This window comes from Phasianus colchicus, chromosome 11 (genome assembly GCF_987193195.1).
Source record: "Phasianus colchicus chromosome 11, bPhaCol1.hap1.1, whole genome shotgun sequence".
NCBI classification, from domain to species: domain Eukaryota; kingdom Metazoa; phylum Chordata; class Aves; order Galliformes; family Phasianidae; genus Phasianus; species Phasianus colchicus.
The window spans coordinates 2,321,020-2,343,211 of record NC_143446.1 but is presented as its reverse complement, the minus strand read 5'-3'; the positions used below and the strand labels follow the sequence as shown (position 1 = coordinate 2,343,211).

The 22,192-nt window shown below is 40.6% G+C and overlaps 1 protein-coding gene across 11 annotated transcripts in view; it reads right to left on the bottom strand.

Annotated features, from left to right (window-relative positions):
* The window catches only part of PBRM1 (polybromo 1), a 61,544-nt gene extending 39,360 nt beyond the window's left edge, over window positions 1–22,184 (bottom strand). For 3 of the 11 annotated variants that reach the window (XM_090147935.1, XM_090147927.1, XM_090147931.1), the window contains exons 1-13: window positions 22,080–22,155; window positions 21,079–21,198; window positions 19,969–20,124; window positions 19,053–19,150; window positions 18,375–18,522; window positions 15,946–16,077; window positions 15,110–15,226; window positions 14,455–14,523; window positions 13,578–13,676; window positions 12,323–12,408; window positions 9,373–9,471; window positions 7,340–7,431; window positions 3,439–3,652 (exon numbers count right to left, since the gene is read on the bottom strand). In XM_090147935.1, coding sequence (XP_090004061.1) covers window positions 3,439–3,652; window positions 7,340–7,431; window positions 9,373–9,471; window positions 12,323–12,408; window positions 13,578–13,676; window positions 14,455–14,523; window positions 15,110–15,226; window positions 15,946–16,077; window positions 18,375–18,522; window positions 19,053–19,150; window positions 19,969–20,124; window positions 21,079–21,117 — 1,349 coding nt within the window. In that variant the 5' untranslated portion in view covers window positions 21,118–21,198; window positions 22,080–22,155. Of the gene's footprint in view, window positions 1–3,438; window positions 3,653–5,803; window positions 6,094–7,339; window positions 7,432–9,372; window positions 9,472–12,322; window positions 12,409–13,577; window positions 13,677–14,454; window positions 14,524–15,109; window positions 15,227–15,945; window positions 16,078–18,374; window positions 18,523–19,052; window positions 19,151–19,968; window positions 20,125–21,078; window positions 21,199–22,079 lie in introns of those variants that run through there. The other 8 variants (XM_090147928.1, XM_090147936.1, XM_090147937.1 and 5 more) reach the window with 6 other exon arrangements.
* Between the last annotated feature and the right edge of the window lie 8 nt (window positions 22,185–22,192).

Here is a 22,192-nt window from a genome sequence, read left to right as displayed (position 1 = left end):
TAACAAGAGCCAACACAAATTTAAGCTCCAGGAGAATCTCAACCCAGTCTAGTGAAGTGAAAAAAGTTTATATTCCTATGACATATAAAGTTGGATGTACGTTCATAAGAAAAGCTCACAAGGTTCTTAAGTAGCGGATGTCACGCAGAACAAACTGCTTTCCATTAGATCACAGAATCATAGGATGGTATGGGATGGAAGGGACCAACAAGATCATGTAGTTCCAACCCCCTGCTGTAGGCAGGGATACCTCCCTGTAGCCCAGGTTGCTCACAGCCCCATCCAGCCTGGCCTTGTGTGCTTCCAGGGAGGGGGCACCCACAACCTCGTTGGCCAACCTGTGCCAGTGTCTCACCACCCTCACAGTAAAGATTTCTTCCTAATATCTTGTCTAAACTTACCCTCTTCCAGTTTAAAGCCATTTCCCCTCATTCTGTAGCTACATGCTCACATAAAAAGTCCCTCCCCAGCTTCCTGGAGCAGAAGACACTGGGGTATGCCTACAAAGGCACACATCTCTCACATGCAGACAGGAATTCTCTAACAGCTGTCCTCTCCCCAGTGGAGTAAAGCCTCATGAACTTGCCTTCAGGATCATATTTACTGATGCAGTAAAATTTAAGGAGAAACACAGTTCTTGTAAGCACGTCAGTATCTGACACTTGCATTCCATGTAACAGTAAGTTTGATGTGTTCCTGCATTAATTCCCAAGTACTTCTCCAGGCAATGAATTACTGAATTACTTTTAACAGTGCTAAATAACCTCCATACCGCAGAATTCTAACATATCTTAAAGTCAAAGTCTTTCTGTTTAAAGAGGATATTCTTGCTCTGCAGCCCTGTACCTTGCTCTATTCAAGCTGAGCAGGGAGTATCACATCAGTGAAGACAAACCCCATGGGAGGGAATGAAGAATGAGCCAAACCTGTCTCAGCTGTGTTCACTGACAGAGCAAGGGCACAAAAACCATGGAATTCCATCTGAACACGAGACTCCTTGCCTGAATCTATGTTGGTAGCCAAATGCTTGCATGGTTGCCCAAATGCTGGCACGGTTGCCCAGGTTGGATGTAGAAAATGGCAGATGGGCATAGTGGCTGGTGGGTGGCTCCATTCCAAACCTGGCTTCTGTACAGAGCAGGGCAGGAGGACACTGCAGCCATGGAAGGATCATTTCCTGCAGCCAAAACAGCCTGAGAGCAGCCCCCAGCTCATGCCACCAAGGATCACAGTGCTCAGTGAATGATCAAGATGCTGGGATAGCTGTAATCTGCTCTTGTTAAGCCAAACAAAATACATCCAGAACTGTGATATGCTAGAGATGATAAATCGTTTAGTGTGGATTTTCCTGTATTTAACACACACGAACTCCTGAAATACATGATTAGCTGCAAAAGCTCCTAAGGCAGCAGATACTCAGCCACCCATTTCATAGTGCATTCTGGCAGCACAGCCCAAATATCCAGGTGCCAATGCAGGAATCACTAGGAGACTGGGATGCCAGGCTGTACACTAACACCCTTACTTTGTCACTACAACAATTAACCTTGTCCCCATCTAGGACCATCAGGTGTACACCTTGAATCTGAATTTTCAAACACACAAACCAACAGTAACCATCTACTGTCCCCTCCCCTCCAAAAAAACAAACAAAACAAACAAACAAACAAAAAACAACCAAAAAAACCCTTCCACAATACCAATAAACCCATGCTCATTTCAGTTTTCCCTAATGCACAACAACTAAGTACACGTATGTATGACTTCAGGGCTTTTAGGCATAATAAAGGAGAACACTACGTGGTATTTAACAAATAACTGAATTTCAGAATTTGCTGAAACAACTTAGACAATTATAAATACTTTATATTATAAATATTACAAATGTGTACACACACTATTTCTAAAAAAGCTGTGCTTTATTTTCCAAGCTCTCAGGTAATGAGAAATATCATCTTTTTCTGAAGTTCTTTATACACTTGCATGCCATCTTTGGACTGCTCCAACAGCCAAGGGTAGCCTGACTCCTCTGTAAGGGAAGCAGAAAAACAGCTGCCTTTCTAATGGAAATTTTAATATACTAAGCACATTTTCAAAGCAACATTTCTCCCAGTTAAATCCATATATACATAATTGGAACCAATACCCTTCCGTACATTAAATGCTCCCTACCAATGATGTTCTCAATTTCATCTTTTTTCCCAAAAAAATGCCCTTTGTGGTTCCTTCAACAAAAGATGCCTCCTATGTCAAGCCAACAGCTGTACTAAGACGTAAGGAAATAAGTGGCTTTAAAGCCACTGACGGATAGCTAACCAGTGTGGGATCTCTCTACTTGCTTACCAAACCTTTATCCCATGACAACAGAGTAGGCTGGCTGTTCCATGGAAGGAGAGCCACGCACGTGAAGGTGGTCAGCAGGGCAGGGGACTTGCCAGCCATGAGCAATCAGGTTCAACCTAGAATCCAGGCTGAGTTTTGGTGACTAGGCAAAGGCAAGAAGCCAGGCTGGCAGGTCAGGGTCCTGCCCAGGGATGGCAGCCAGGGTCAGACAGCCAGCAGCCATCAGGCAGGCAGGGCCTGTGCACAGGGACATGGCAGGCCTAATTTCAGTCTGGGAAATCAGCCTGCGGGACAGAGTGTCAGTGAGTGGGGGGGATCAGTGGGAGTGCATGGCCAGGCTGTGGTGTGCTGGAGCACACAGTCCTACCACACAGCCCAGGGCAGTGACTGGAGCCCCAGGGCTGAGCTGTAACAGGGCTCCTGAGTCCCAGGGTAGGAGGTTTGAGCCACACAAAACCACTAAGACTTATTATGCACTCAGCATCTTGACATATATCCAACCATATTAGCTCCATCATAATAGCTGTGGTGTGAGCACCACTCAAGGAAGACATTGCTCACTGTTTTTTGTTTAAATTGGTTTTTACCCAGCAACTGTGCTCCGAGAGCTGATGAGCTTCAATGACTCATAGATTTATGAATGGTGTGTTGCATTAGTACTGCACTCCAGACTAGCTAGATCATTAATGAAAATATTCTCCACAGTTGGACTGTGACATAGACTATTTGCTTTGCTGAAGACTATTAATGTAAAAACCACGGCAGTAAGAGATAAGCAAGCCACTGGGGTCAAGAAAAGGGCATAACATAGAGTTCTGCAGAAACTTTCACCTCTGCTGTCTACCAACCCTCCAGAATTATTGATATGGCACAGCACAAATGAAACACCATGTAAAATAAACCCACGGACGGCAGCCATTTATAAAAGATGATCAGAAGACTGATACAGACTGGTGTGAAACAAGCACCAATCAAAGCACAAAGGAAAGATGGTATATGTTGCATCAGCAACTTGACCACAATATAGGACTTTGGAAACAAAAGAAACCCTTAAATATTTTCCCATCAGATGTAGTTTGCATTCTGTTTTCTTACCTGATCTGCTGCAATGAAATAGGTGTTTTAATTTGCTGGTAATAATCAGGATACTTTTTCTTGGAGGGCAACTGGAAAAAGGGTTCAGATATTAGCTGGCCCTGATTATTTCGGCAACTTCTAACTGTATCATAAAGCTGATAGAGAGGATTAGAAGTGTCCATGAAGGAAGTAATACTCTCAGCTTCAGACTCTCCTTCATAACGAGCAGCAGCTGCACAGAGAGAAAGGAAAAATGGGAAACTCTCAGCGAACAAGTCAAGTGGATTTCGTTGTTTGACTTTTCAAATAGAGAAAGAACTAAACAAGAACAAAAGAGTCCTTCAGCTGAGGGCATTCAGCCACTCTGGCAGTCAGATTCACATCTTAGAAAAGGACATCACAAATGGCTGTACCTCATGTGCCTCAAGCTGATGGGAAAACAGAAAACAAAAGCCACCACAACACATAGCTAGATAGCAAGTTCTCTTACCACATGAGACTTAGTCACTGGTAAAACACCCTGCATACAGAAGCACTGAGAAGTATGTGTATATGAGACTACACACCAGGACCACTCAACCACATGCTACCAATAGGACAGCTATAGAACATCCTTATTTACCCATTTAAACACTGATGTCAATATTTGTGCCAAATATATTTGTACACAGAGCTACAGTCATGCTGCTGTCCAACTGAAGTACACTACAGGAACATGAACTGACAAACCAGAACCATATTTTCAAAGGTGCTTAGGCAGGGAAAATAGCAGAACTACACATGATGTTTTTTGTATACATGTGAAAAGAAGTGACTTCAAAACTTCTATAATCCTTTAAACTATAACATTCACAGCCCAATTAAAAAAAAAAAACTGACCTTTAATTGACAAGACTGACACTAAAGGTCACCTTTAATATGCAGAAAATGAAGGAGAACTACACATTTTAGAATTATTATTATAAAGTATTTCTGCTAATTATAAAGAGTATTTATTAATTTTATAGAGACTTTGCCAGCTCACTTGATGAAGCATACAATAAGTTTCAGGATTAGAACAAACAAAAAAGATACTATGATGAAGTAACATTTACTGCTGACAAAACCAGGGAAAACATTACACACAGCTATTTATTCATTCACTTCCCCTCTTACAAATTCCAGTTTAGATGGAAGCTTGGTGGATGACACACTGGATAATTCAGTTACACAAAAGACAGCTCTCTAATGCTCATGCCAAGTTTCCAGCAGGCGTTTTCATTATTGCTCAGTAGTGGCTGGCAATGTTTCAGGTTTTCTACTCAATTTCAGTAAAGATATATTGAAATGATGACAAGGCCAGAGGGCATTCTGGCTGCACACAACACGGTATAATCATCTATCCTCTGCAGTCTGACATGGCACATTTATGTAGATCCACTAGCCAAGACAGATGCAAGCTAAAACACAGCTGACCTCAGTAGATGCACAGGCATGCCAGAGATGTTCATTACTGATTCAGAGGAGATACCTAAAATTATCATGTGCCTGTATACCAATCAGCATCAAATAATTGCATAGCATCTACTGTGGTAACCTGCAAAGCAGGAGCTGGACAGAATAACTTCAGGAAAGAGAGACTGGAAGCAGTGCTTTGTTTTCCCTGAACCTCATCTATCATCCTGAGCATAGAGAGAAATGCTTCCAGCAAAGAGAATGCTACCAGGTACAACAAGTTCCCAGACTAATTATAAAACAGAAGTAGGCTTTACTTTTGTTTGCTCAACACTGCAGCTCTCTCACAAGAGAAAAAGGAGAGCTGCTTCTTAGGAAAGAGAAAAAAAACCACAAGAAAGAAGGACTTTAATATTCTGTGACATGGTAGCCAGCAAAGAAGCAGTTCAGTACTCAGACAAGACAGGACCTTCTTTTATAGGCATTCCCCAAAATGAAATCTAAATAAATTAAACAAGCACTCAGAGGAAAGTGTGTACATAACACCTGAATAAACCCATAAATATTTTTATTACAATGTGTACGCTCTTTCAAAGACATGACAATCACTACATATCCTGAGGTATTCAGAAAATGATAATGTCCTCCCAACAGGAAATATTAATGCATCTTGACAATTGAAGATGCATTATTGAAGTCAAAAGACAAAAATCCTTATTCTGCTACACAACCAAGCACATAAGGCAAGACCGCAGGCTCTCGAGCATTCAGAAGCAGTAGGTCCCATAAGAACACATTAGAGAGGAAGAGTTAGCAGGTACAGAGGAAAAAAAAACCAAAAATAAAAATTTCAGGCAGTAACACTACGAGTGCCCTTACTCAGTGCTGACAGAGGAAAGAAGCAGAGTGAGGAAAGCACATGAATGTACACAAAAAAAATAGTCTTTACTCATTAAGTAACTTGCTTTCATCAATGTCATGTACTGAGACAACAATGAATGCTTGAAGCATAGCAAGATAGATGCTAGTAAAATCAAAAGCTGCAACCAGTCTTAAAGGCATAAACCTTATGCCTTTTTATATTTATAGTGAGGATAACTTGTAATGGAGCTGCAAAAGCTGCTCATGTGTCAGTACGTTTGAGCTAGAAAGCTCCATCACACCATGACACACTCTGAAACTGTGAGGATAAACTCCAAGTTGGAAACAGTTGCTTAGGCAACTGCTGCATTCAGAGACGCTCACAAAGACTGAGCTCTCTGTAACAAGGAGAAAGTTCTCTATGCTCGTTCACGCCCAACTCTCATTTGTTTCAGTGAGTGTTAGGGGAAAGACAGATACCAGAGCAACTAATAAGACTGCTTGCTTTAAAGGAAAATCTTTTTCACTCTGAGAATGAAAACGTAGGGATGTCCAAAGAGTATGTTGGAAAGACTGAGAAACAGTGACAGATATCTGCCAAAAAACTGCCCCTTCAATGAATGCAGTAAGATAACTTCAACAGTGCTAAGGCAAAAATCTCAGACACACACAAGGCCTTGTGCAAATGACATCCATGTCCAGGGCAGAGGTGACATCTGAAAGTGGTTAAACCACTTGAAGCATTTAAATCCCAAAGAAGCAGAAAGCTATATGCTCCTACAGCACTGAGGAAGGCCTGCAACTAACAAGCACGCTGAGCAACAGGAATGAATACTCTCCACATCTCCCAAAGAGGGGAGCCAGAACTGAAGCCTATGCTGACCGGAACGCAGAAACAATTCTAACATGAAATAAAACACACCCTATGTTAAAAAAAAAGTAACAAAAATACTAATAATCAGATATCTGCTCTGAGACAACGTAAGGAAATTACTGAGAATGCAACTAAAAGACAGACTATAGTAACATTTGGCCAATATTGAAATATATGATATAATGCATATGTTATAGCAGACATGCTTATGAAACTAAAGATGCTGACTCAAGGCATGCCTTTTTATGTACTTGTGTTTGAACATAAGCCCTCATGCAAGATCACATTACTGCTAGATTACACAAGATATTTGTAAATTCCATTATTTAGCTTTCCTTATATCCCATATAAATAGTCTTAACCTTAAAAAATAAAAGCTGACAGGCTCTTAGAAGAGCCAATGGCACAAGAGAGAACAAGCCAGCATGAAGTTCCTCTAGGACAACTACCATACTGTTAATCTCTTAACCCAAGGAACACGTAACACTGTTTTCAACATCTCCTTGTCTGTTCCACATTAGAAGGAACAAAAACATGCAGCAGCTTCCCAAAGCTTGGATCAGTTTGGCCAGTTGGGCCTATCTATCAGCAGCTGCACATTTATAACTCAGCACTAATAGAAAACAGTGACTGGACTTAACAGATTTATATGCTGAATTTTGAAACAGTAAATATAATTCTGCAACAGAGAGTGACATTTGAAGAGATCTTTAATTAAAGAAAATAGATAAATTTCATATCAGCTCCTACCAGCCAAAGCAGCATCTTCATCACTTTCTGATCCATACTGCAATGCCATGGTTATTGCTGATAAACGATCCCCCTGGGCTGATCTTTTGTTACTGTAAAAGAGGGAAGAAAAAAAAAAGATTTCAGAAGTAAAAAATAACGAAAGGTTCTTATTATTAAATCACCATTAACAGCCATCCCGAGTGAACCAGTAAACCAGTGAAGCTCATGACAGCTGCTCATCATATAAATAAAATAGAGAAAATAGAGATGGCTACAGAGAAAGAACTATAGAGCTTACCAAGCTGTTAAGATCCCTTGAGACAGCCTTCATTTTTAACAGGCCCGCCCTCAAACCAGAAACTGCCCATGCAGTAGAATGTCAGAGCTCAAGCTATGCATCTTCTGTCCTACTTCAAAGTATTTGTGTTATTAATTGGGACTTACGAGAATAAGTCTTCTTAATTATCCCAAAATCATATAAACACTGCTTCGTCATCTTTCAAAAGAATCTTCTTCTTTATATCCAATCTAAAGAGGAGCTGAGATGGTCCAGTCTGGAGAAGAGGAGGCTCAGGGGAGACTTTATTGCTCTCTATAACTACCTGAAGGGAGGTTGCAGTGAGCTGGGGGTCAGCTTCTTCTCTCATATAACTGGTGATAGAACTAGAGGGAATGGCTTCAAACTGCGCCAGGGGAGATTTAGGCTGGACGTTAGGAAATACTACTAGTCTGAAAGGGTGGTCAGGCACTGGAATGGGCTGCCCAGAGAGGTGGTGGAGTCACTGACCCTGGAGGTGTTCAAGGAACGTTTGGATGTTGTGTTGAGAGACATGGTTTAGTGAGTACTATATTGGCGATAGGTATACTTTGTGATTCTGTAAAACTCCTCTCTTTTAGTTTGAAACCATTTCCCCTTGTCCTGTCACAACAGGCCCTGCTGAAGAGTCTGTCCCCTTCTTTCTTACAACCCCTTTGGATACTGACAGGCCTCTCTCAGCCATCCCAAGTGATGTCACAGCTCGCTGGTTTTTCATTCCTGTCACCAGAGTTGGAAGGGACCCTTGCAGGTCATCTGGTCCAACTCCCTTGCAATGAACAGGGACACCTACAGGTAGATTAGGTTGCTCAGAGCCAAGTCCAGCCTTTCAGTTTCTCCAAGAATAAGGCAGTCACTGCTTCTCTGGACAACCTCTGCCAGTGCTTCACCACCTTTGTCTTAAAAAACAAAACAAAGCAAACCTTTTTTCCTTATATCCAATCTAAATCTCCCCACTTAAGTTTGAAACCATTTCCCCTTGTCCTGTCACAACAGACCCAGCTAAAGAGTCTGTTCCTTTCTTTCTTACAGCCCCTTTGGGAATGCTCTCAGCTCTCCCTGCAGCCTTCTCTTCTCCATGCTGCACAGCCCCAGCTCTCAGCCTGTCCTTGTAGGGAGCTGCTCCATCCCTTGGGACATTTGTGGCCCTCCTCTGCACACTCCAACAAGCCCACATCTCTCCTGTGCTGACTTCTCCCCATCTGGACGCAGCACTCCAGGTGAGGTGTCAGCAGAGCTGTGCTCCATCCTTATACCTCTTCCAGCTTGTACTGATAGCAGGAGCTGCCACAACCCAGGTTTTGTCGGTTTCTATCTTCCATCTCTTAAATATTTGGTCCTACTTATTTCTTTCAGTTTCCAATATCATTTTCCTAGACTTATAGTTTATTTCCTTGTGATTTTTCACACCCTTTATTTTGTAATGAAGTTAGCACATCAATCTTCAGAATATTTCTAAGGAAACAGCTGCACAGCAAGTATTTAATAACAAGTGTTTGAAACATGAAATATAAAAATCAAACATGGAAGCGTACTTACAGTAAAGTACCTTCTTAAACTATACTTCATAGGAAGAAAATATATTTGAAATTTCAAGAGTATTTGAGTCAATGTTGAAAATTAAAGAACAGTGCCAACTAAAAAAAAAAAAGTGTGTATGTATTTCTTATTTTTAAAGTCAGCATTTCCATGTGATGATGACCCAGCTTTTCCTCCAAGTCCAAAATTTACTTACCGAAAATATTTGTTAGAAGAATTTCTCTCATCACCCACACTGCCTTTACCCTGTGAGGAAGGACCTGTCAGCTTGGAAGCAGTCAAATTTGATGGCGTCCTTAATGCAGGAGAGACAAGCCAAGGAAAGGGGGAAAAAAGAGGCCCACCTTAGACCCAAGACAAGATGCAGCAAGGCTACAGCTCTGTACAGAATTACTTTGATAGATCAGACAAAAGCTTCAGAGACAGACAAAAAAAAAAAAAACAAAACATTTTAAAGCTAAAAGTAAAGCAACACCAAGATAAATTTAGTGCCCCAGCATTCTGATATTGATTTTGTTTATAAAAAGCCAGAAGGTCACATTTAGATTAAGGATTAATAGCTATACACACAGCTCAGCCTACAACAACATGTGAGCAGCCAACAAAACACTCCTTAGCACCAACACAAAGCTAACCATACCAAATCATGTTTGATCAGTACTTAATAGAAGTCACAGTGTGCACAGTCAAGGAGTTTTATTTTGTCACTTGACTGAAGGGAGGACAGCTAAATGCACCGACAAAGAGCAATTAGAGTGACAGCAGACATACAGGACCCTGTGCTGGGAGAGCACAGTTATTTGACACAAGTTAGTGGTATAAGAAGGAGCCTGAGCCTGATCCACCAAAGAGAAAGTGACATAAATTCAGAAAAAAAAAAAAAATTAAAGGAACTTATGGGGGTATTCTACCAAAATCAGCAATAGGTAAAAGAGACTGTCTGCTGAGACAATCAAAACAGGAAAAAATTTATGATTCTGTGATGTAGATTCAGCAGAATATAAAAAAGAACAATGGTTCAATTAAAAACAAAACAAAGCAAAAAGAAAAGCACCAGGCAGTGAAATACTTCAGAATAGCAGGTGGGAGGTTTGGTTTGGACTACACCTTTCTCTCACCCAATTCTTTTGCACTAAAAAATAAAAGTAAATAAATAAATAAAAAAAACCAATAAAAAATAAATATAATAGTTTTAAGAAAAGACAAAAGCACCCCACATGCCCTGCTATAAAGAGCAGTTCAACATTACTGTAGCCTGTTTCAGGCACTACAAGTATTTTTTGCCAAGTTAGAGAAACGAAGAAGGGAGCTATCAATTAATGTGACATTCAGATTACTTCAAGCCTTGCAGATCCATTGAGAGCCCAATACACGAGAACATAAAGAATCAGGAACCTTAAGAGTAGAAATGGGTTGGCAGTGCAAGAGAGGAATTCAACTAACAAATATCAGTGTGATTTATCTGTCATCCCTTTTTATGCAAACAGCTTAAGTTTGAAGAAAAATAAGTAAGACTCCTACTTAAATACAACTTGTGATATCACAGAATCATAGAACCACACATGGCTCAGGGTGGAAGAGAGCCCAAAGATCAGCTAGCTCCAAGCCCCACCATGGGCAGGGCTGCCAGTCACTAGGTCAGGCAGCAGATGGAGCTGCCCAGGGCCCCATCCAACCTGGCCTCGAACACCTTCACATATGGGGCACCCACAACACCCTGAGCTTCATCAATGTAGCCCAATGTAGCAAAATAAAGAAATAAAATCACAACTTATATTAAAAGTTGCTGGGCCTATATGTAATTCCTGTTCCATCCAAGCTAACGCATATGGAAATGATGTGTCTGTAGAACCAAGATCTTCTGGCACCACATGTACTTGGAGGAAAATTATTATGATATGCATCAGGAATTACTCCTTAATGCTTCTGCTTTTGTCTCTTTCTTTATACGAGGTGTTTTGCTCACCACTCTGGCTGACAACTCACCCAAGTATGGGAAGCATGCTAACACTGTGTGACTGAATCAGAAAAACCACAATGTAATTGAGCATTGTGAGCAATAATATCCAAGCAGGTAACTTTCATTTCTTTCAGACTTAACAGTAGTAAAAGTAAAGTTTGTGGCTAACACCTTCTAAATATTTTTCAGGGGAGAAACAAAACATAACCACCAGTACAAAATCTGCCTCTCAGTAAACAGAGGGTGCTGGGGTTCTCAGCTGTACCACACAAACCTTTGCAGGAATGAACAGCATTTATTTTTCAGCATGGAGTGCCAGTAAACAACTTATATAAATACTCAGTCCACCCTAGAACGAGTTTGCTGACTGTCTGGAGGACCTGCAAGGCAGCGGTTTATTTTTGATATATATGACACAGCTCATACTGAAAAATAATACTTAAGCTTACTTTTGACTGGTGACTCAAAAGTAAAAATACATACAAGAATAAATTCAATTACATTTTAGATAAGAAACACCTGTAACGACTGCATTACTTCCTTGTACATCAAGGACAGGCAGCACCATTTCCTAATTAAGCTCTTTCTGTGAAACAAATACAGCTGTCAAAAGCATTTCACACCTGCCTGCCTAATGACCAAAACTATTCCTCTCTGATTTTAAGTCCAGATCTTCAGTCTCTTGTGTCTCTTTTCTTAGTAAGAAATAGGTTTCCAAATAAGAGTTCATACAACATGGCCTCTGCTCTACATATCTGTTGCCCAGGGCCTTGTTGTTGTGTTTCTGCCCCTACCTACATAACTGTGAGCTCTTAGCTCTCATCTCCTTACAAGGTGCAACAGTACTCAGTACTTTTTGCACAGCAAAGCAAAACAATGCAACTGTTTCCATCACTGCTTCTCCCCTGTTCTTAACTTACAAACACACATGGTAGAAGTTGGACAGAGCTTAAGAGAGCCAGTGACACTGTTTTTGACACCGAAACACGTACAGAAATACTCATCATGGATGCACTTGAGTAGGAAAAAAAACAACAAAAAACACCACCTCTTTCCAAAGGTTATAAGCTATAGAAGAACAATAAATTTTCATGCAATTATTTCCCAGGATATTCTCCACAGCAAAATTAAGGGAACACCTACAGAGATTTTCACAATCTTACAAACAGAACTCTATTTGTGGTACCTGAGTCGGAGACTTGACTTGGCCAGCTCGCTGTGCTCAATTTCAGCCTTTTTCATATTAAATATTTTTTTAATTGCATTTGCATCCTGTCAATGAAAAGAATTTACTTGTTTATAGTTGAAAACAAATGATGTTATTTTCAGGTAGAACCATTCAAAGATCAGGAACAAAAATGGGTTTTGGTTAGGTTTTTTATGTTGCTAATTTTTGTTTTAAACATTTCTAAATGTCTAAACAATTTGGACTAAGTATTGAAGTACAGAACAAAATCTCCATGCAGTAGTCATACAGAGGCTATAAAAACAGAAAAGCTGCGTAGCTTCGAGCTCGTTTTCTCTCACATGCTTAAAAAGAACAAAAACAAACAAAACCAAACATACAGGAATACCACAAACAGATGAGTTTCTGTGACTTTCAAATGATTTAGCTACAGCCGTGGCTGAGCTTTAGGATGTTCCTTCTCTCTCTCTCTCTCACCAACGGAGCTGATACTTGAAGTAACAGTTAAAAAAGCAAAGATTACAAGATTTGAGTGATGTTACAAGCCTGGGTAACACAGCCAGGAACTGAAGTCACAATCCTGAAAGCAGTGCAACTGGAAAAGTCTAAGAACCACTGACACAGGAGAGTCATATACATTGCAAGGTCTCCTACTACAAAGTTCATAGGAACTAAGAATACAAGCAGTTATTTGTCACTGAAATTACCTTATTTTCAGAAGTACGTGGAAACAGCAATATAATAACTTGCACACAAAATGCTGCTGAACTGAAAACTAACTGAGATTGGAGGTGTAATTTGGTCATAAAAACACAGCCAAAAGGAAAAGAACCTTTGAAAACTACACAAAGAAGGCACTGCTCCACAATTCAAGCTTATAATGAAAAGTGCAATCAGTTCCTAATACCTGTAATGGGATGATAGCTGAGCATTGCCACTAACATTTTAATCTGCAGTCTCAGCCATTCCCATTACAATCACAAATAAAAGGATCCCCCATACTTCCAAAGAAGTCATGTAATCCACATCTTGATATAAAATTTAATTGGAAAAACTCATACTTCAAGATAAAAAGATATTACAACTATCTGAATCATATATATATTATATATATAAGGCAATTCCAACAATAGACTTATTTATTATGGAAATAGTTTTTAGGCCCTTACATTAAGGATTTGTTCAAAGATCAACAGCACAGAAAACAGTAAAGAAACACCTAACTTTGATCTAACTATGAGTGACTGAAACTAACCTTGAATACTTGTGATCCAGGCTCATTGTAGGTTTTGGCATTCTTTGCGAGAAGATCTATATCCTTGGCCATTGCATGAATGCTTTTATAAGTTCCATTCTGCAAAAGAGAAAAACAGAACTGCTTTATGGCAGCCTTCAGACAGCATGGAAAGTCAAAAGCAAAAGGAATTCGTAAGATGAAGAGAACACTTACAGACTAGAGAGAATAGTTTTAGAAAAGAAAAAGAGTACTGGAAAAAAAGAACTAAAACATTAAGGTCTTCTTGATCTTTAGAATGTTAAGATTGGAAAAAGCTTAATACAAACTATCTTAATGTTGAAGGATTCTTACAAGATGTGATTTCAGCGTTATTCTCTAGTTCAATTAGACTTTGTGCTGTCCTTCACTATTACACAAAATGCTAGAATTACTGAACAGTGTTTCAAATTGCTGGAAAAGCAAGATGAAAAATGAACCAGTACAAAACATCCATTTACAGCAGTAGAACAGAAGTAGGTGATGATAATGCACAACCAAGCTTCAATAGATCAATGTTTGATGTTTGTGGGACTTGCCAAGGAATTACTTTAAAACATTAAACATCAGGGAACTCAAGATACTCAGGTTCAGTGTCAGCATAGTCTGGTTTACAATGCTAGATCTTCAACACAGCTACTACTGCAGTGTTAAACCAGGACAGAACACTAAATAACTACATATAGAACTACTAGAACTACATATAGAACATACAGAACTACTAAATAACTAAATAACTACAGCATTTTGAGTCTTCAGTGGTGGGTAAAAATACTCTGCTTTTCTTAACTTAGCAATTTTAGAATGTTTATTTTTAATCAAGTCTAAACTGTAATGCATAAATAAGTTTGTATTGTACCTGAATCCTTTGGGCAATAGTTTTAAGATCTATGGGCTCCTTTATTATTGCATAATAATCTGGATATTGCTGGAAAACAAGAACAATTTATATGTTACCATGAACAGTCACAAAGCTCTTCTAAACCATTCTATGAATTATTAGTAAAGATTAATTGTAGATGAGGAATAGTGTAAACTTCATAATTATAGTATCAGGCATCAGTTTGGAGAGACAGATTATAAGGCAGATGCATACAATTATGTCTCATCCATAAACTGCCATAAAGAAACAGTTCTGACTGAAAACAAAATACACAGTGATGATTTTCAAAGTACTTATTTTGCTGGTTAAACCTGTTACACCACAATCTGAAACAGAACAGTAAAATCAACCAGATTAACAAAAAAAAAAATTAAGAAGTCTCAACCAAAAAAAACAAAAACAAAAACAACCAAGTAAACTAAAGTTGCAGAACAGAGCAAGCCCCAGTCTGCAATGATAGACCTGGGAATGAGCAGTAGGAGCAAAGCAGCTCTAAAAATGGATGGAGACAGATAAGACAGATGAGACAGTAACAAAAAACTGCATCCTCAGTCTGTGCATTACAGTGCACAGGGCAGTGATACAAATTTCCACATCTCAAATTCAGGATGATTATTATTAAAATACCCACCACTTTAGAAGGTAGTTTCTGAAACAGTTCACTTATCAGGCGTCCTGATGGATTTGTGGCAACAGCTACAGCTTCCAGAAGCTGTTCAAGAATCTCCTTCAGATAACCTGGAGATGACTAACATGAGAAATTACACCAATGAAAAGAGGTTTCAACAATAGCCAAAGTACAGTGCTTCAAACTGCACTGAAATATACACATTTATTTTTCAAAGACAGAAAAAAAAAAAATCAACTATGCATGCAGCCTTGAAAAATAATATTCTTTACATATTCAGGTAAAGCACATGAGAAAATCATTTCACATTTACACTAAAGACTCACAGGTACACATTACATCCTGTTAGAAGAAACTTGATTGCCAACATTAATGCAATCATGCATCCCAACGTCTTAAAAAAAAAAAAAAAAGACAAACCCAAGCTTCCTATTGTCATATCTGCATTAAAAAACTGCTCCAGGAACAGCTGCAGTAACCATATAGGATGCACACAGGAAAACAATGTCATTAGACACTGTCATTAAAGCTTACTGGCACACTATCAAGAACACAGCTGACCCAGAACTGCATTTTGTCCCCATGAGAGAATGTCAGAATTTTTTTTCCTAGAGAGAAGTGGAACATGTACACAGTGCTGTGAAATAATTAACTGGCAACTAATAAACGTGCATTAAAAAACAAACAAACAAAAAACTACAAGAAAACACCTTTAGGAGCATAGTTGAACCATGAAAAGACTCGATGCCTTTCCACAAATGGAAACCAAGCTTCAACTCAGTCAGCTGCCACATAGAGCAATGGCTTCCTCCAGCTGCAGCTGTCATGCCTGCACTTACTAGTTCTTGACTGTCATGTCCTTCCTCGTCTTCATCCTCCTCCTCAGCATCTCCTTTTTGAACAAATTCATTTTTTGTGCGCAAATATAACTCCCATAACTTGCAAGCAGCTTTATATTCAGGAGAATCGGGCTGAAAAAAAAAAAACAAAACAACCACACAAATCAAACAGAATAAACACCCTCAAAATTCACAGTTTTCTCATCCAGAAGGAACTTATAAATTAGTCTTTGAATTGTATTAAACTTATTGAGTAACGCAAAACATCAGAAATTCCAGCTTGAGAGGTTCTTCAGAACTGTTAAGAATGGTAATAAGAACTAGAAAATATCACTTCTGTCACTACAAAGCATTCCAGCCTTTTTGAAAAGTTGGGAATAAAACTGCTTCGGGTAGAGGCACAGACAAGCACAAGATGAATCTCAGGAGATCTCTAGGTTCTGTTGCAGCACATCAATGCCGATATTTAAAACATCATAAATGTCAGTATGCCAGAAATGTAATTTAAGCCAACACTGCTGCCTTTGTGCAACACTTGAAAATTCAATTCTACCAAAGAAGAACGCCAATGAACACACACACATCTCAGTAAGCACTGCAATGATTTGCACTATTCAGTAATTACTGTGAAATTCCAAAGAACTTGATAGCATGGATCAGACAGCAAAAATATTTCAAATACAGAGTGGCAGTCAACCATCTGCCTATTACTACCTAAAGAAAATTGCCAGAAAGAAAGGACTGCTTTCCCATTCTTTCGTGCTTTTCCTCCCCTTCCCCCTGCCATCACCACTATTTCAGGAGTTCCTGCAGAAATGCCGTCTTATTTCTGTTGATTACACTCTTCTTCACTCTCTCAGCCTCTGACAGCTTGAAATAGAGATGAGAAACCAACACAATAACTGTTCTTACGCTTACCTTACTAGACATAATATTTTCAAGACATCAGACCAGGTGCTAGTTATGAGACAGACTTAAAGGATACTCTGCTAGTCTGCTCCTTTCTTCATTACTGCAAGACGCTCAGAAGTATTATTTGAACAGAAATACTAAACAAGCAAAGGTTTCTGTTTTAGTCTGACATTCCCAATAGAGCACCTACTGTCATAAACACCTTGCCAATTAATCAGCCTTCCCTGTATTAAATTCATCTAAACGATATGAATAAAGGTGAAAGATGAAAAATGATGAGGTTACGTTTGTGTGTCACACCTTCATCTAATGACTTCGTATTTCTCTGGCAATGACAAAATTCCTGCATTCTAGTAAGATGGCTATCTACTTCCTATACTATATACAAGATTGTTACAATACAGGCACAATTTTGAGCTGAATATCCTGCAGGCAAAGGCATCTGACATTTGGGAAAAAGCTAATAATTGTTTCCTACCATCCACTCCTTGTTCCTCATATAAAACAGAAAACAAACAAAAAACTCCACCACACTAAGGGGAAAGTGTCTTCTAAAGCACACAATGAATATGCAGGTCTTTGTGCTTTTTCTACTGTAACCACAAAGTAGAAATACGTTAATCCTTAAACCTGATCGTTCTTCAAAAAGCTACAAACACGCACAAACACACAGACACCATTTGTCCGAGTGTCACCTGACTACAGAGCCTGGCTGAATTACAAAGCAATTATTTGGACAACTTCCAAAGACAAAGATATATTATCAGCATTATTATATTAGCAAAGATACAGTATCAGCATTAAAGTTTTAGGTTTGCTATCTCAGTCACAATATACAATGTCACTTTTTTATGTACGTAAAATGCTTCCATTAAATGAGATCATTCCAGTTTTCTTTCCCCCTTTCTAAAGGCAACTGCAAGAGAAACCATTAATACCTAAAATAAAACACATATTGAGTTTGGAGGAATGGACATGGGGCTTGCAGCCTCGATGAAACACATCACATACACTCACAATCTATCATCAGAAACCAGAGTAATCAATGTGCCTTTTTTCACTTCAGTAAGTGGACAATGGAAGAGAAAAATTCAGCAATCATACTGCATGCTTGCTGTTACTTAAACTCCTCCTTCAGGGAGAAAAAAAATGTGGTTCTTTTTCAAAAGGTCACATAGGATATCTCATAAAATGGGAAGGTTCTAATAGATCAGTCTTTTTCTCTGTTGTTGGTGGTGGTTTTTTTTGCTTTCTCTCTCTCTTGGAAAATGAAAACAATACCCTCTCCATGTTATTTTATGGTATCCCCACAAAAAGCTACTATAGCAAGACATCTCACAAAGATATGGTCACCATTATGGGAAAATACACAAACACCTGCAGTAAGTTCATGCTGCTCTCTTACTAGTATTAAAGGCAAAGCCAGAAAGCTTTCTGCCAAACCAAGCAATAACCTCAGTATATCTCCATCACTTTCATCATTGTTAAATTCAAGCCTTTGTACCTATTTTCCTCACCTTGTAGTAAGCCTTTGCATTGTTAAAGAGAAGCTGAAAATCAGCAGTCAGCACATTCACATCATCATATTCCTCCATCTTTAGCTTCTGTTGGATTTTCATCAAATCAATTGGCTGTGAAACCACTTCATAATAGTCTGGTTGATTTCTGTGGTAATGACAAAACTAGGCATTGTATTCCAAGCAGAAAGTTTAGACACAGAGACAACAAAATGAAACAAAGACAGTTCCAGGTAAAAGATCTGGACAGCGTTCTGTTAGTAACCTTATTTTAATACCTGTTCCATTATCATTCTCTGCTTTCTGTGTTTAAGGTACATTCAGTCTCTATTTATTATATTTTCAAGAGTCATTTGAAGACTTTATCAATCTTCCCAACACACACCCTTAGCATTACATTCCACCACTGGTGAGGGACATCTTCTAGTCACATGTTTTAGACAGGTGTCAGAAGAAATATCTCAAATGCATTCAGTGTTGCTTTTCTTTTTTTTCTTTACTGAAAACAAGTACCAACATCAGCAGGTCCCACTGAATAATTACAACACTCACTCACATCATCATACATTGTTGTGACACTGTGATGAATATAGCTGAATTTTTTTTTTCATATTTCAACTTTCTTTAATGGTGAAGCATTCCTTAAAATCCAAGGCTTGACAAGAACCATGGCCTTACCTTCGTTTTGGTGCCCTAATGAAAAGCTCACAAAGGAGCCTGCCCTGTTCATCTTTGTAATCTCTGATGGTGTTGTAAAGCTCATGACACACAGCGATCTAAAATTCAAGAACAATACAATAAAAAATAAGTCGATTTTAAGGAGATAACAAATTGAGATCTGCTTACAAGAAGAAGGGGAAGCAAACTGCTCGCATACAGTGCGCTCCAAAGCAGGAGAGTGAAGAACACGTGCATGTCATGCATTAGTACAATATCTAGCACGTCAGGTACTGCAGAATGTTAGGGTTGGCTGTCTGGTTTTTGTTTTGTATTGTCTGATTTAACAGAGTGAACTTTCTTTCAATACTAATCCTAAGTAGAACATTCCAAATGCAGACTAATTGAGTACAACTCTCTTTGAATTACAGACATTTAAAACTATGACAGAGGTCCTTTTGCCCTGCAATTATTTAAAATCAGATTGCTAACTCAAAGGCATAACAATGACATTGTATGTTTCAGCACGTATTGAAGTGCTGTTCTCCACTTCTCTCTCCCAGCATTTGCTATTCAGATGCAACTCTCAATTTCTGCACTTTATTACTTCAGCCCTCTTTCCACCCAGTCTCCTTCCATCTGCTAAAACCATCATTAAAAAAAAAAGGCAGCAAAAAGGAAAATGGAAAGGGAAAAAACAAAAATGAGGAGAGCAAACCAAAGGTGAATGAGATCCTAAACACAGCTTAGCCAAGGCAGCAACAGTTTCAGGAAACAATGAAATCAGTGCATACATGCTAAATATGACTGTCAAATACGCAGGAAGCCAGAGCACATGCTGTAAGGGTCATATCTCACAATCTCACAATCTAGCATTTCTTAGACAGTACAGTAAACCTATGAGAAAAAAAGGTGTGCATAACAAGAAGGTACTAACAGGATCCACAGTTGGGAGATTGGAAAGCCTCCTTCTCTTCCTGCTGGGGCCTGGGATATTCGTGGAGTGGTGGCCATCATCAAAGTCCCCTCCGCTGACACTGCTGGACGGCGAGGTTGCTCTTCGCCTCTTGGAACCCATGGAATCCAACTTCTTCTATAATGAAGAGAAATGTTCTTAAACTCTTGGCATTGCTACCAAATCCTCTGATGAGAGAGAGCTATTAAGGGAGCTATGTTTTGCAACGGGTCACACATGTTTCTTATATCCACAGACACATGAGCTGGGAGTAAAGGGAAGGCAAAACGGCCCTGCAGGTTAACACTGCCACTACCAACAGCAATGTCAGAAACAAAGGGCTTACAGGCACAAAGATGTATTTAGCAACTTTTACCAGGACACATTCTGAAACCATTTACATTTTGGTTCCTCAAGCTATGAATGATTACAGTGTGAGAACTGCTGTTTTATAGGACTGTATTTATAGAGCTGTATGGAGAAAAGCACTTCATTCTCTCTCGAATTATAAAACCAACACAAAATAAAAAGGACGCCACAAAGAAGACAAATGACCAACTAAAACATGAACTGCTACTGGATACCTTGTGTGAGATTCAAGCCAGAAAAGAGCTGGGTCGTTGTGTGACCACAATTCCCAATGTGTGTTTAAGACAAATGGCACAATCATCAAGAAGCAGAAAAATCCACCTCTTGTTTCAGTCACAGTTTCTAATTTATCAACTTAACAGTGACGAATGAATAACGACTGTCCAATGACTATGGGGATTTATGGACCAAGTTGCTGGCTCTTCCCCAGTTTCTAGTGACAGCATTGTAACAACATCTCCATTTGTAGCTAACTCAAAGGACAGAACAGATTTGTCTGTCCCAGCCCATACTAAATCAAGGGATCTCCCAGGAAGTTACAAGGTATGGCAGTACAACATAACCAACATAACTGCACAAGAGCATTTATGTTAGCAACAGAATGTTGAGTGTGCAAATTAGATGAATAAGAATGGGGTAGGAATAATTAACAGTCGGGGAAAGCCTTAATGCAGAAGAATGGAGAGCACGGTGTACATATAATCAATAATTTACCAGATTTACCAGAGTACAACCAGCACCTCGAAAAGCCAGTCTCCTCATAGTGTCTGGTGGGCAAGCACAGATACTAGGAGAAGGGGACACCAGAGCAGCAGGTCAGCAGTGCTGTTAGTACAGCCAGAGCTGAAAGATAAGAACAAGGAAAGAGAGAGGAGAGAGCTGACAGCAGATAGGTTATTCAAGTCGAAGAATAAACGGAGGAATTCAAGTCGGCAGACAGAAAGCAAGAAACAGGAGGCAACTTTTGCTTTTTAACCTTAGCAGAAAGCCTAGAAAGCAGCTCCGCATGCAGAACACGGGGCATTTCTGTCACGGTTTCTCTGACGTTTCACAACAAGCGGTGCCGGTTTCCCAGCCACCTGCACAGCAATGAACCACCGCATATCTGAGCTGAGAGCCCGAGCTACAGAGCAGATAAAGTGGATCTGGAGCAGCACAACAACGGCGCGGCCAGAACCCGCGTCAGCCTCTGGCGGGCAAGGACTGCGTCCGTGTGCCGAGCAAACGGCTGCCATCTCCACCAGGACGGAGCGCTGAGCGCCCGGCCCGCAGCTTCGTTACAGACGGATCTGCTTCCATTTACAAGCGGTCTCCAGCTCCGATTTCCCCCCTTCGCGTACAACGCGCGGCTCAACGGCAAAGCGCGGCTTTCGCAGGGCTCGCACAACTTCTGCTCGGAACCGAACCCGGGGGAAGCGGGTTCCTCCCGCGGCGCTCGGGCTGCGGGCCGCTCAGCGGGGAGAAGCGCCTCCTGCAGCGCGGGCCGGGCCGCTCCGAAGGCCGCTGACTCCCGCACGGCGCCGAACCCCGCGAGCGCGGCCGGGTCCCGGCACGGCGGGCCTCGCTCCGCGGAGCGGGACGGAGAGCGGCGGGGCGGGCCGCCGGGAGGGGTGGGGGTGGGGAAGAGCGGCCCGCCGGCCCGCCCCGCGCCGCCGCCTCCACACAAAGGGAACTCGCGGCCTCCCGGCCCCGCGCCGCCGCCCGGCCCCGCGCACGCCGCTCACCCCGCCGCCGTCGCCGCCTCTCCGCGCCGCTCCTCGCCGCCCGCCGCGGCCTTCCGCCCCGCGCCGCCGCCCCGCGCCGCCGCTCCGCGCCGCCGCCAAGCCCGCCCGGCCGC